This window comes from Ricinus communis, chromosome 1, assembly GCF_019578655.1.
Source record: "Ricinus communis isolate WT05 ecotype wild-type chromosome 1, ASM1957865v1, whole genome shotgun sequence".
Classification (NCBI taxonomy): domain Eukaryota; kingdom Viridiplantae; phylum Streptophyta; class Magnoliopsida; order Malpighiales; family Euphorbiaceae; genus Ricinus; species Ricinus communis.
Genome location: NC_063256.1, coordinates 2,138,890 through 2,151,677, shown reverse-complemented (window position 1 = coordinate 2,151,677; position 12,788 = coordinate 2,138,890). Strand labels below are relative to the sequence as shown.

Sequence of the window (12,788 nt, the reverse complement as noted above, 5' to 3'; positions counted from 1 at the left end):
GAAACTGTTTACATGTCTTAGAATATACTTAGAGCGTTTTGATAATTAATAATTGATAATTGATAATTGATAATTGAAATTCTTTAGTTTTTGCTCAAAATATAAACTTTTTTATTTTAATATACTCTTTCTTTATTCTCTTTATATGATTTTTATTGGATCATTCTTACAAATCTATAAATTATGTTCCTTCTATGTTATATGGAATATATTTAGAATTAGTGTCTCAAAAGATTTTGTAATTCATTTTTATTTTTTAAGATATTTTAAGAGTTATATTATTTATTTTTAATTTCATGGAGATACATAATCACTCTTAAAAATATTATTTTTTTAAAAAAAATATATCCTCTTTATTAATAAAAAACTGAATTTAGAATAAAATAATAAATATTATTGGGTCATATTTATATTTCAAGATAAATTAAATAGATAGTTAAATCTCTACAAATTTAGAAAAATATTAAATATTTTATTATAATTTATATTAATTATTGCACATTTGATCTCGTATACTATAAAATGTTTTTATAGTGATACTTTATATAAGAATAACTTTTATATAGTGATCAAACTTTACCGTTTAAATTTGAAACTATTATAAATAGAATAAACTCTCTATTATAATAAGTTATATATTTTTTAAGTTATATTTTAAAAAAATATTCTTCTATATATAATATTTATATGCATAATTTAAAAAATACATGTTGCTATGTTTTGTCTTACTATAGTATTGTTTTATCTCATTAATCTTATTTTATATAATATGACAAGATATTTACATATTTTATCTCTAGTTTCCATCATTTCACCAATAATATTAAAAATAAAGTCTAAAGAAAAATTTTAGTATTCAAACATTTAAGTTATAACCTTTTCATAGTCAAATTTTATTTGGTCCTAATTGAACTTTTACTTTATAATGCTTTTATAAAAATCATTTTTAATGGTTCTTTTAACATATGATAGGGACAAAATATTTATATATTTTATCTCTGGTTTCTGTCATTTCACTAATAATATTAAATATATAATTTAAAGAAAAATTTTAATATTCAAATCTCTATTAGGTTATATTTTGTTTATAGTCATAACTTTAATCTGATAATAAGTGGAGGACTAGAGAAAAATTTTATCATAAAAACTGTTTTTAATAGCTCTTTTAACATATGATGCGCAAAAGTTTATAGAAAGACATATTGGGGATGTTCTTAAACTTACTTTAGAAAAATAGTACATATTGGGGATGTTTTTTAAATTTATGATGATGTTGTGGATTGATAATCGTGAAGTTAATAATAAAAAATAGTACGTAATTAATAATCTTACTATAAAATCTTTATTTGAGTTTGTTACTAAATATCACTTTATTTAGTAAATGAAGATAAAATAAAATAAAATTTTATAAAATAAATAGAGATAAGATTTTAAAAGGTAAATTTTATTTATTTTAGTAGAACGAATAGTAAATAAAAGTTTTGAAAGATAATTTAGAATTTTTCAAATTATATCATTTCTGATTCATTCATCAATTTAGTGATTGATTCTCTGTTTTAACTTATATTTCTTTTATAGAAAAGAATTAAAAATTTCAAGATTTTGAAAAATTCTACTCAGACATTGTTATTATACGATAAATATATAAAATATGACTACTTTTTATATAATGTTTAGTTCAACCTCTAATATTCTTTTTATTTGATGTTTGATAGGGTGGTGATGTGGGTTAGGTCATTGTAACAATGGAAAATTCATAATCCTTTGCTTCTTTTTGGGTATGAGCCTTTCCTTCTTTTGCAACAAATGTAAACACATATTTTCCTTTTAATTTTCACAATAATTGTTGAAAATCAAAGATCTTATATATTCACCAAACTAACAATTAAATTATGAAATTTTTTATTTTAAGCACTAATTATAATTTGTATACGGGTCCCATTACTACATTTCACCACTTGCAACAATTTTTGTTCCCAAAAAAGTCCTTGTTCCAATAACAAATACTAACCAACCCAAAAAGATCTAAACCCAACCCTAGAGTTAAAATTAACCAAAGGTTACTCAATCATATCCACTATAAATAAGGGCATTGGACACATTCGCAAAACCTTACTCTATTGAAAAAGCTCTATTTCTATTTCAAATAGAAAGCTTTTTTTTTTTTTTTTAACACCCCAAAAGAAAACCAAGAGCCCTTAAAAATATTATATATATATATATATATATATATATATAAAATAGAAGCAAGAGAAACAAAGAAAAGGCCAAAGGCAAAGAGATATAGGGGGAGGGGGTCAAGATAGTCCCCCAAGTGTCATTGAAAACCCACCCAAAATACCCACAAGTTTTCTGGTACGTTTCTCTTCCTTTTTATTTTCTTTCCTATTTTTCATTTTTACCCAAAAACAAAATCGAAATACGAAAGAAAGTAATTTTAGGTTTTGAAAATTAGGGTCTGTATCTGTTGAAAACTTGAATTGTAGCCCCCTTTCTTTACTCTTTTCTTTCCCTTTACCCATTATAATTCTGCAATTAAACAAGGAGGCAAGGAGTAACCATGACACCAAAATAAATTCGTGGGTCGCTTCAAAACCCTAGATCAGTCATTTCCCGCCAAAACTGGTCCTGCACTCTTGACCTAATGCTTCAATCGGTATCTCTTTCTGTGTTTCTAAATCTGAAATCTTAACCTAAATATGAATCTAGATATTTAGCTTTCATGGTTTCGTTCTTTTATTCCATGTTAAATTGATTTTTCTTGTCTTAGTTAATAAATTTCATTTCTTTTTTTGAAGAGTGCGAAGAGAATGACTCGTTTTTTAGGGTTTTGAACTGGGAAAATAAAATTAATGGCAGGGTGGTCGATGATTGCTGGTGATAATTGCTCAAGAACCCCCAAAAAGAAGCTCGAGCTAACAAAAGACCTAAAGACTGAAATTGATTGTGTTGATGATAGAAGCCATTTCGATAACTGTCTAAACTTTTTTCGACAAGAAATCTGTGCCATAGATGTTGCTTTCCCTCCAATGCTTGGAAATGGACAATCTGTTGATTTGTTTAAACTTTATATGATTGTGAGAAAGAAAGGTGGATATGATGCCGTTTCTCAGAATGAATTATGGGATGTTGTGGCTGATGAGTCTGGTTTTGGTGTAAAATCTGGGTCTTCTGTTAAATTGGTTTATGCTAAGTATTTAGATGCTTTAGAGAAATGGTTAGAGAAAGCTGTTGGTGATAAGAATTCAAAAACTAAGTCAAGTAACGGTGCTTCGAATGCTGTTGGGGTTTCGGTGGATTTGGGGTTTGAGTTTAAGGGGTCTTCTGATTGGAAATCTGTTTTAAATGTTTGTGCTGAGTTGGATTCTCCAAATGGCAGCGAGAAATGTACTGTTGATGATGAAGAATCTTCTGTTCATATAGGTACCGGAAGGAGTGCTGCTGATTTTGTGGAAGTTGGTCATTCAAACTATAGTATGGCAAAGAGTTCTGTCATTGATTCTTTCTCTGATGAGGATAAAAATTGTGATGATGTTCAGGAAAAATTAGACTCCAATTTAACAAGTGTAAAGGCATCTGATGAGGATGAGGAGAAGAGTGTGGTGGTGGAAATGGATGGTAGTAAGGAATGTGACCATGGTGATGACAATGATGCTATGATGTTAGATTCTGATGCTGTTAAGGAATCTGCTTCTAGTCGTAAGAGGAAAAGGGAGTCTTTATGCAAAATGTTGAAATGGATTACTGGGATTGCAAGGAATCCATGTGATGATGTAGTTGCCTCATTACCAGAGTGGTCGAAGTGGGACTCTTATGGGAATGAGGAGTTGTGGAAGCTGGTTTTATTGGCTAGGGAGTCATTGTTTCTGAAGAGAAATGTTGATGCAAGTGCTGAACAATCTAGTGGCCAGGTACATTCAGTTACTAAATGCTGCTTGTATTACTGGTAAACTTGATTGAATTGAGATGGTTCTCTTTTCCTTGTATGGAGTTGTGCTCTACCTCATGTCGCTCTATTTGTTTATCTTTCTGTCTGTTTGTATATGGATTTATGACTTAAATATACATAGATTTGATACAGATCTGTGCATACACATAAAGGTTTGTTTGTTCAGTCTCATCTCCATTCACAACAATATATTGGGCTTAAAATCAAGAAACTGTTCTTGAGTACATGGAAGTAGTGATATAATCTATTTCCATTTTTCAACAATATAGTTACCTTTTTTTTTTTAAACGTTAATACATTAATGAGTTGTTTTACATTTAGAAAAGCCTTTGATATACCTTGAACTTTTATTTCAAACCATTGCACAACTCATTTTTTTTTTTTGTGCTTTTTTTCTCCTTGTACAGGTGAACACTTTTTTAAGATTTTAACTTGATATTTTTAACTCATTTGGTTCAGAGCATTCAATAGGAAGCCAGAAATGTAAAAAGATTTTAAAAAAATAGATTAAGTAAACAAATTAGTTGTGCAAGAAGTGTTTGAAAGTTGTGAAATATAAGTTGAGTTGTGCAATGGGTTCATAAAATCAAGTTGGAAGGGTATAATAGGTTCAAATAGAAACTCTGGTTACCATTACACTTTTCTATGTAATTGTAAGAGAAATAAATGTATCAGGCCAAAAGGAAAGTCTCTTATGTGGATTACCTAGACCTGCTATGTATTTTTGAATATATATATCCCATGTAAATGTCATTATACAGTTCACATGATGGTGACCCAATGATAGTGTAGATTTATATGATTTGCTACTTGTGTAAATTGTGTTGTTTTCCTGTTCCTACTTTGTAGAAATATCGGAAGATGCACCCATGCATGTACGATGATCATGTTGGATCCGTGTACAATTTCAGAGAAAGGTTAAGATGCAGTAAGGGGCTGCCATCTGGAATAACATTGTCTCAAGCACAGGCTTATTCAAAGTTACCTTCCTCAACAACTGAAAACGACTCGAACTCTAGCACAAAAGGGTGTTCCAGTGATTATCCTTCTACTGAGTATTCACTACTGGACCTTCCAGTTGAAAAAACAATTCCTTTGGGGCCAGATTTTCAGGCAGAAATACCAGAATGGACTGGGGTGGTTTGTGAAAGTGACTCAAAGTGGCTAGGGGCACGGGTTTGGCCACCGGAAAAGATGGATAACAGATTTGTTGTGGAAAGGGAACCTATTGGTAAGGGAAGGCAAGATTCATGTGGGTGCGAAGTGCCTAAATCTGTAGAATGTGTCAGATTTCATACCACTGAGAGAAGGATGAAAATGAAGCGTGAAGTGGGGGTAGCTTTCTATCATTGGAGGTTTGATAAGATGGGTGAAGATGTTAAGCTCTCCTGGACAAAAGAAGAAGAAAAGAAGTTTGAGGCAATAGTACGGTCAAATCCTCCTTCTCTTGATAAGTGTTTCTGGGATGAGATATTTAAATTCTTTTCCACCAAGAGGAGAGAGGATCTAGTGAGCTACTACTTCAATGTATTCCTCATGCAGCGCAGAGCACACCAGAATAGGTTTACTCCAAATAACATTGATAGTGATGATGATGAATCAGAATGCGGAGTAGCACCTAATAGTTCTGGGCGTGAAGCACCCAAATCGCCAGGCTCCCTCTTATATTCTGCAAAGAAGTCCCATAAAAGTGGTAAATGATGCCCGTTGTTGATGGAAACGAACTACCTACTGAGATAGACACGGTTCATGGCTGTTTTGGTCCTTATTCGGTTATGATCTTTGGCTATTTCTATCACTCTTGGTGTAAAAACGCCAAAAAAAATTTCAATGTCTCGGGAAAGCAGAAATTTTTGTGATTAAAGTTTTGCGGTTAATGATGGTTCAGGGGAGAGCATTAATGGCATCTATTTTTGGTGGGAGCAGCAAGCTGTAAGGTGCTCGAGCAGCTTTGTGGCTCTTAACGTGCTTTGGATTTGTTTTAGTTTCAGTTCCTGAGAGACATGCTGTTCATTCATATATGCCACAGGCGACGTGCAGGTAGCACTTTCTTTTACCTTTTGTATTAGGTGTTTTTGCAACACTGCCAACACGAACTGAAAACCTTAGGAATACAGTGAAGAATGAGTTAGATTTAGTTAAAAAGAGGGATATGAATACCAAGAAAAAGTAGCATTTTTCTATGATTCAATTTGTGGTCTCTCATAGTCTGGGTACATACAATCGAGGAGATGATTTGAATTTGGAAAACGAATGATCTTTTGTCTTATTTTTTCCTTTTTTCTTTTTTCCGCTCTTTTGCAACATTCAAAAATTTTATGAATCTTTTGCACTTTTGCAATATTATTTTTTTTACTAAATATATGTTTTGATCGGTTTAACATTTTAACTTTCAATTTAATCTAATAAATACTTGAATTTATCCATAAATTTTGATAAAAGTGTTTAAATATTATTAAAAAATAAAATTTCAGTATTATGTTAAATTAAATTAAAAATTAAAAATATTTAAACATTAAAAGAAAAATGAAAGTTCGTATAAATTTTTATTTTTTCTGCTTTTCAGTTTATAAATCCCCTATTTTTATTAAAAATTAGAGGGGAAAATTTAGTATTGCAGTAAAATTAGGTTTGACGTGGCATATATATATATATATATATATAAAATCTCACAGCTACTTTAATGGCTTTCTGGGACCATTTTAATCGATTTATGAATGAGATGATTGTTTCTTAAGATTGGGATATTACATTTGGTAACTTGTCCATTACGATTTCTCACTTACATAATTGATTTCCAATATTTTTGGCTTGGAAATCTTTTGGTAACTTTAATCTATGATCTATGAACTACTCGAATAGATTCAATTTTTAGTCTTTTCTCTTAATGAGCCAGTTGGACGCTTTATAACATGAATTTTATTCTATTTTTAAGTCAAAAATTATATTAGTATAATTTTTATAAATTATTACAACTCCATTAAATTTTGAAATTGTAACGGATAAGGTACTCGCCTATTTAAAAATATCCGAATCCAATTAGAATATATATACTATAACACATGTCTAAGTTTGTTTTAAAATTACCTTTATTTTTTAAATCCGTTTTAAATCTGAATACTATCTAAATTCGATAAAAATTTATTTAATAAATAATAGTTATTAAATAAATTTTATGAATATTTAAATAGATAATGAATACTCTATTTATTAAATACCTGTACATACATATAATTAAATAAATATATGTTTATAAATTTATTTATAATAATTAAATTTTAAAAAATATCAACAATAATTAATAAAACTTACAAAATTATAAAATCTAAATCATATAATTTTAAATGAAAAATAAAAATTATAATTTTTCTTATCATTTTATTTTACACAATATATATAAGTTTGTCATTTAAATGGTATTGAATATATGGGTATCGGCTATATCCATTTAAATTTATATATTCAAATTCGGATAGCGGACATGTGAGTATTCAAATTTGAACCTAATCCGAATTCAACACAAATATTAGAATTTAATTTCAAACTCATCCAAACTCAGTTTATAATTATCGATATCCATCTTATTATGATTCGATATCACGGTCAAAATTTTTTTATCTGCCATTAATTTTTTTTTAAAATTAAAAAATCACGAGTGTTATTGCTTAAAACAAAGCATATATATGAATCATTTACAATCCAACATTGTTTTATGAGCATCCATACTTTTGCCTCCACCCATCCATTACAAATATAACATTTGCATAGTCAATATGAGCACTCATAAATATATCAATCTATCACTACAATAGAATGATACAGTGAAATTAAATTTATCGAGCGGTACTAAAACTACATCACTAACATACTCTTGTTTTATTCTTGCATAAAATACAACCCGCCAAATATTTCATATGGACTGTCACTTTATTTTTTGAGAAGAAGCGTCAAATAATTTTAGAATTGATTCAATTGGTATTTTATTTATTTATATATTGCAGGATTCAATATAAATTATTAATATTTATTATAAAGGGGCTTAATTTGTTTGTAAATACGTATGATTAATTTATAATATAACTTGTGCTGCCCTGACACTGTCAAATGAAGATTTTGATTCCCAGTAGAAAGAAGGTGGCAAAAGCAAGACCGCGAGATGCATGCATGCATGCATATATGTGAAGATTGAGAAACCCACCTGTTTTTTTTTTTTTTTAATGGATTTTAAAGAATTTCGAAGCAAACTGTTAGGCATGTGACATGTTAAAAATAAGATTAGGACCCAGATAGATGGCTTCCTGCTTTTTAGAACCTAATGCAATGCATTACACCTGCCAACAATAACACGAAACATCTGCCAATTTTTTTTCCTTTCGGTTCCATTCAAGTCAATTATGTCTGCTTTCTCTTTACCCACCTCTGTTTTATTGTACCAACAAGTTTATCAGAGATAAGTGGTAAAAGGGTCAAAACAAATTTGGGTTGTGTATATATATATATATAGTTTTTATTTTATTTATTAAATAACATAATTAGTATATGTTGATTATTGGTATAAAATAATGAAAAAAAAAAGAATTTTTAAATGGACTACTATGAATATCACAAGTGAATTTTATAAAAATTGAGGAAAATATTAAACTCTAAACTTCTATTTCAAAAAATAAAAATTGTTACCAATTCAGTTAAATTTACTTATCATTTTGTTTGTTAAAGAAAATATATATATATATATATATATATATATATATATATATATATATATCGCGAATCTAATTGAGTTTTCATATTATATAGAGGGTAAGAGAGTGAGTTATTATATTGGCAAATGAAGGGTCTGAGTAAGCATTATCTGGCGCAATATGTGCCAAGACATACACTAAGCACAACATGCGCTTATTCCAAACTATACTTTTCCTTTAAGATTTTAGTTTTATTGCAAAGATAAGTTAAATGGATTATTTTTTTCAACTTAAAATATTAACAATAATAAGAATTTTCTTTTTCATTTACTTATAAGATAATATATTTTTGGAAATTATCTTATCATTTCTCTTATTTTTTACTTATATTAATAAAATTTCTAATTTATAGTAATAAAATGAGATTCTTCATTCTATAAAAATAAAATAAAATTACATCATTTATTTTCTCTAATGGGTGACAATAACTTTGATTGAATGTGAGAGTAACATAAAAAGCAACATTAGCAGCACTAAATGAATAAATGGGCTAAAATAATTAAAAGGGTATTAATAATGTGAGTATAGAAAGATGAAAGAATCATTTTGAGAACTGAAAATTGTCCTTCACCCACTCATCACCTTCCATAATAATTCTTTTTAGAAAAAGAAAAAGAAAAAAAAAAAAAAAAGGGAAGTAATTGTCAAAAACATCAACTTGTAATTTGTAACTTGTATTTTTTTACCAAAATCTTGGCCGTCCACTCGTTGGATTTCCGACAAGACTCCACCAGTGACTTAACATCCTGACAGAAGTTCAAATCCTTCTCTCTGTCTCTGTATATATATTCCACATTCTGTTTCTTGGTCAAGAATGCTTGGAGGATACAGTGAACTTTCTTCTCCCATTTGCATATTTCTAGTTGAGCTCCATTACGCCTCTATTTTTATAGTCTATCATGAGCTCTGCTGATTAATGAATTAATCTTAAACCCCTGAAAATCTTAATCTTGTAAATTAATTACTATTTAATCAGTTGATTTCAGAAAGTTTTCTAATATTATCGGATTATCTAAAATCATAAAATAATTAAATTGTACGATTATTTTTTAATTTTGCTAATTGAACTGTCCTAATCGAATTATCACAAGCAACCGATGCATATAGAAGGAACTGTGGCTATTAAATTATTGATGTCAATAAATTTAAATTGAATATATGGTTTATGTTAAATAATTTAATTTTATATTTTGTCATTGTTTTTAATTTATACTATTTGTTTCCATAAAAAAAAATGTTTCTATATTTGCTAGTTTATAAAAAAAAAAAAAGGGGTCCACTCATTGTGGGAATCTTGACAATACTTGCAAATTCAGGGACTTAATAAAAAATATATCACTGTGTCCAAGGAGGAAGAATCTTGAAAGTGTTCAATGCATTACTTGCAAAAACTAATATTAAAAAAGAATTAACAAACAACAGCAATAACATAAAATTGCAAATAAATAATAGATTACTAATTTATGAATGCGAAACCGTAATTAGAATATCAAACCAATAATTGCAAGACAATATTAAATGATTTCTTGTTTGTTACAATAAGTGCAAGTTTAAATTTATTTTAGGTAATGAAGGACACCAAACTACTGATGAAATGTGTTATCATTATGGATAATGCAGTTTTTATTTTATTTCTGTTTTATGAAAATATAAATAAACAAAAAAAGATGTCGGTATTTTATTATCTCTGAGTTATTACCAGTTTTATATTATTACAACAGGTTTATGTCGAAACTGTCGTTGCTTCTCTCAGTGGGACAAGAAAACTAAAATCTTTTCTCTTTGAATCTGTGAGAAAGAAGAAAGAAAGAAACTTTGAAGAAGGAAAATCATAAACCATGTCTTCCCCAAGCAAACGCAGAGAGATGGACTTGATGAAATTGTTAATATTCTTTTCTCATCTTCTTTCTCCCCTTTTCAATCTCCCCTGTAGTTTTCTTTAATTTTTCTTACGAGGGTTTTATTTATGGGTTTGTTTAGGATGATGAGTGATTACAAAGTTGAGATGATCAATGATGGCATGCAAGAGTTCTATGTTCATTTCCATGGACCCAATGACAGTAATCTTTATTTTCCATATCCGTTTCTTTTTTGTTTCTTTTTACTTCCTTGAGGTTTAATCAAGGGGATTGATTTTCTGGGTCTTTCTTTTATTTGAATTTTCTTGATTTAGCTATGTTAAATATCTAAAGTTGTTGGAGAGGGAAGATACAGTATTGAGATTTATTTAATAAGATTTTAGTTGTTATAACAATCTTCAGGTCTTAAATCATATGATTAGTTATTCAGTAACAATTTTTTTCTAGCTAGTTTGATTTATGGATTGCTTTTTAGTTTTTGTTACATTTGTTTATGCAGATTGTAGATTCTAAATTGTTACATAGTGGCCCTTTTGATCTTGGAAAGAAGTTTATTTGAAGCTGCTTGTTTTTCATTTTTGCATTTTAAGCTGCTCTTGTTTTTCATTTTGCATTTACTGTTATTCTTTTTAGAACTTATTGTTGGCAGTGGCTTCTTTTTAACAACTTGAATAGTAAATTGCAATTGGATGCATTTAATTCTCGGAGAAATAAGCATTGTAATACTCTTTATCTTCCATGTGATGGCTTATGGCAGGTCCTTATCATGGAGGTGTGTGGAGGATAAGAGTTGAGCTTCCAGATGCTTATCCTTATAAATCTCCCTCGATTGGTTTTGTTAACAAGATCTACCATCCAAATGTCGATGAAATGTGGGTAATCAAATATTAAAAGTGCTGTTCACTATTTAGTTTATCACCATATTTCTGCTTTAAGGAACAATGGTGTGTGAAGCTAAATATCTTCGTTGACATCGTTTTCAGGTCTGGCTCAGTTTGTTTAGATGTTATCAATCAGACATGGAGTCCCATGTTCGGTAAAAAATCTCGCTATGTCTTTTTGAAATAAATACTGAGAGATGCAACTTTGAGATCTATATTTCCTTACCATTTGATGTACATGTCTCCAGATTTGGTAAATGTGTTTGAAGTATTTCTACCACAGCTTCTTCTGTATCCTAACCCATCAGACCCATTAAATGGAGAGGCTGCAGCTCTGATGATGCGTGACCGTCCTGCTTATGAACAGAGAGTCAAAGGTATCTATCCTTTTTTGAGTTCTAAATTTCTGACTAGGCATTTTTCCTAATGCAAAACCATGATAGAAGTTTTTTAATTTTGCTAATTGAACTATCCTAATCATTTAGTGTGTCCACGCGTATAGACCAATTGAACTTTTTATTAATTTTGTGTACGACATATAGGGGTCTCAGTAGATTCATGTTTTGTTTTACTTTTGTTTAATAATACAGTCATTATAAGTGATTTTGTAATTATCAGAATTTGTAATATAATATTGATAAAAAGACTTTAATAAGAATATTACACTACAATAAGTAGAAAGCATCATACAGGTTGTGTACTTGCTTAGAGCTTTGTTTCTTTGTTTGTTTTCATGTTCTTCAAATAATGGCAGCTGAGAACCAAAAAGGGCACTAGATAGATCTTAAATCCAAACAAATTAATGGTCCGCGCAATTTAATGCAGCTTCTGCCAGTATAACATTACCCCTTCTTTTGTTGGCTAATCAAACAGAATACTGTGAGAAATATGCCAAGCCAGAGGACATAGGGGCTGCCACAGAAGAAAAATCCAGTGATGAGGAGGTGAGTGATGATGAGTATGATTCTCAAGATGAGGAAATGGCAGGCCAGGCTGATCCTTAGTGGTTCATGGCTGATCATCTGGAGCTGTTGTTTTGTGTAAATGATGTTTTTAGCTTTTGTGAAATCACCCCAGATCACAAAAATGAAGTTATGTATTGGGCAGAAAAAGAAGCCTCTCTTTTACTTTCCTTTGTAAATAAATGTATCATTGCTTCATGTTATTTGACATTGTTCCATGTAATGGTAAAAATTAGTAATTATTAAGCTGATCCTAACATTATAATGATAGGTGTCTGATATATATTTTTTCCTCTGCTATAATGCCATTGTCATGGTGCTGCTGGTGCTCTTGGAATGATAAATCATAGAATGAGACATACCCTAGCGTTTACGATCTGTCTGTCTTGAGATAT

General features: G+C 29.5%; 2 protein-coding genes across 5 annotated transcripts; both read left to right on the top strand.

Annotated features, from left to right (window-relative positions):
* Window positions 1-2,190: 2,190 nt before the first annotated feature.
* On the top strand, window positions 2,191-6,218 carry LOC8261904 (AT-rich interactive domain-containing protein 1). Of its 4 annotated transcripts, none has more exons than XM_048378185.1 (3): window positions 2,191-2,355; window positions 2,860-3,911; window positions 4,799-6,218. In XM_048378185.1, the coding sequence occupies exons 2-3, from the start codon at window positions 2,868-2,870 to the stop codon at window positions 5,648-5,650; spliced, it is 1,896 nt and encodes a 631-aa protein (XP_048234142.1). In that variant the 5' UTR covers window positions 2,191-2,355; window positions 2,860-2,867; the 3' UTR covers window positions 5,651-6,218. The 4 variants fall into 4 exon arrangements, with proteins under 4 accessions (XP_048234142.1, XP_048234135.1, XP_048234140.1 ...); XM_048378178.1 differs by having other exon boundaries at window positions 2,799-3,911; XM_048378183.1 differs by having other exon boundaries at window positions 2,191-2,656.
* A 4,154-nt stretch (window positions 6,219-10,372) lies between these two features.
* Window positions 10,373-12,644, top strand: LOC8261902 (ubiquitin-conjugating enzyme E2-23 kDa). Its single transcript, XM_002511837.4, has 6 exons — window positions 10,373-10,573; window positions 10,672-10,751; window positions 11,308-11,422; window positions 11,534-11,586; window positions 11,680-11,808; window positions 12,305-12,644. Exons 1-6 carry the CDS (start codon window positions 10,530-10,532, stop codon window positions 12,433-12,435), a joined length of 552 nt encoding a protein of 183 aa, XP_002511883.1. The 5' UTR covers window positions 10,373-10,529; the 3' UTR covers window positions 12,436-12,644.
* The last annotated feature ends 144 nt before the right edge of the window (window positions 12,645-12,788 follow it).

Coding starts and splice junctions, on each gene's coding strand:
- LOC8261904 (XM_048378178.1), top strand. CDS start 2,853: ATGGCAGGGTGGTCGATGATTGCTGGTGATAATTGCTCAAGAACCCCC. Junction 3,912..4,798: donor CTGAACAATCTAGTGGCCAG/GTACATTCAGTT, acceptor CCTACTTTGTAG/AAATATCGGAAGATGCACCC.
- LOC8261902 (XM_002511837.4), top strand. CDS start 10,530: ATGTCTTCCCCAAGCAAACGCAGAGAGATGGACTTGATGAAATT. Junction 10,752..11,307: donor TTTCCATGGACCCAATGACA/GTAATCTTTATT, acceptor GGCTTATGGCAG/GTCCTTATCATGGAGGTGTG. Junction 11,809..12,304: donor TTATGAACAGAGAGTCAAAG/GTATCTATCCTT, acceptor CTAATCAAACAG/AATACTGTGAGAAATATGCC.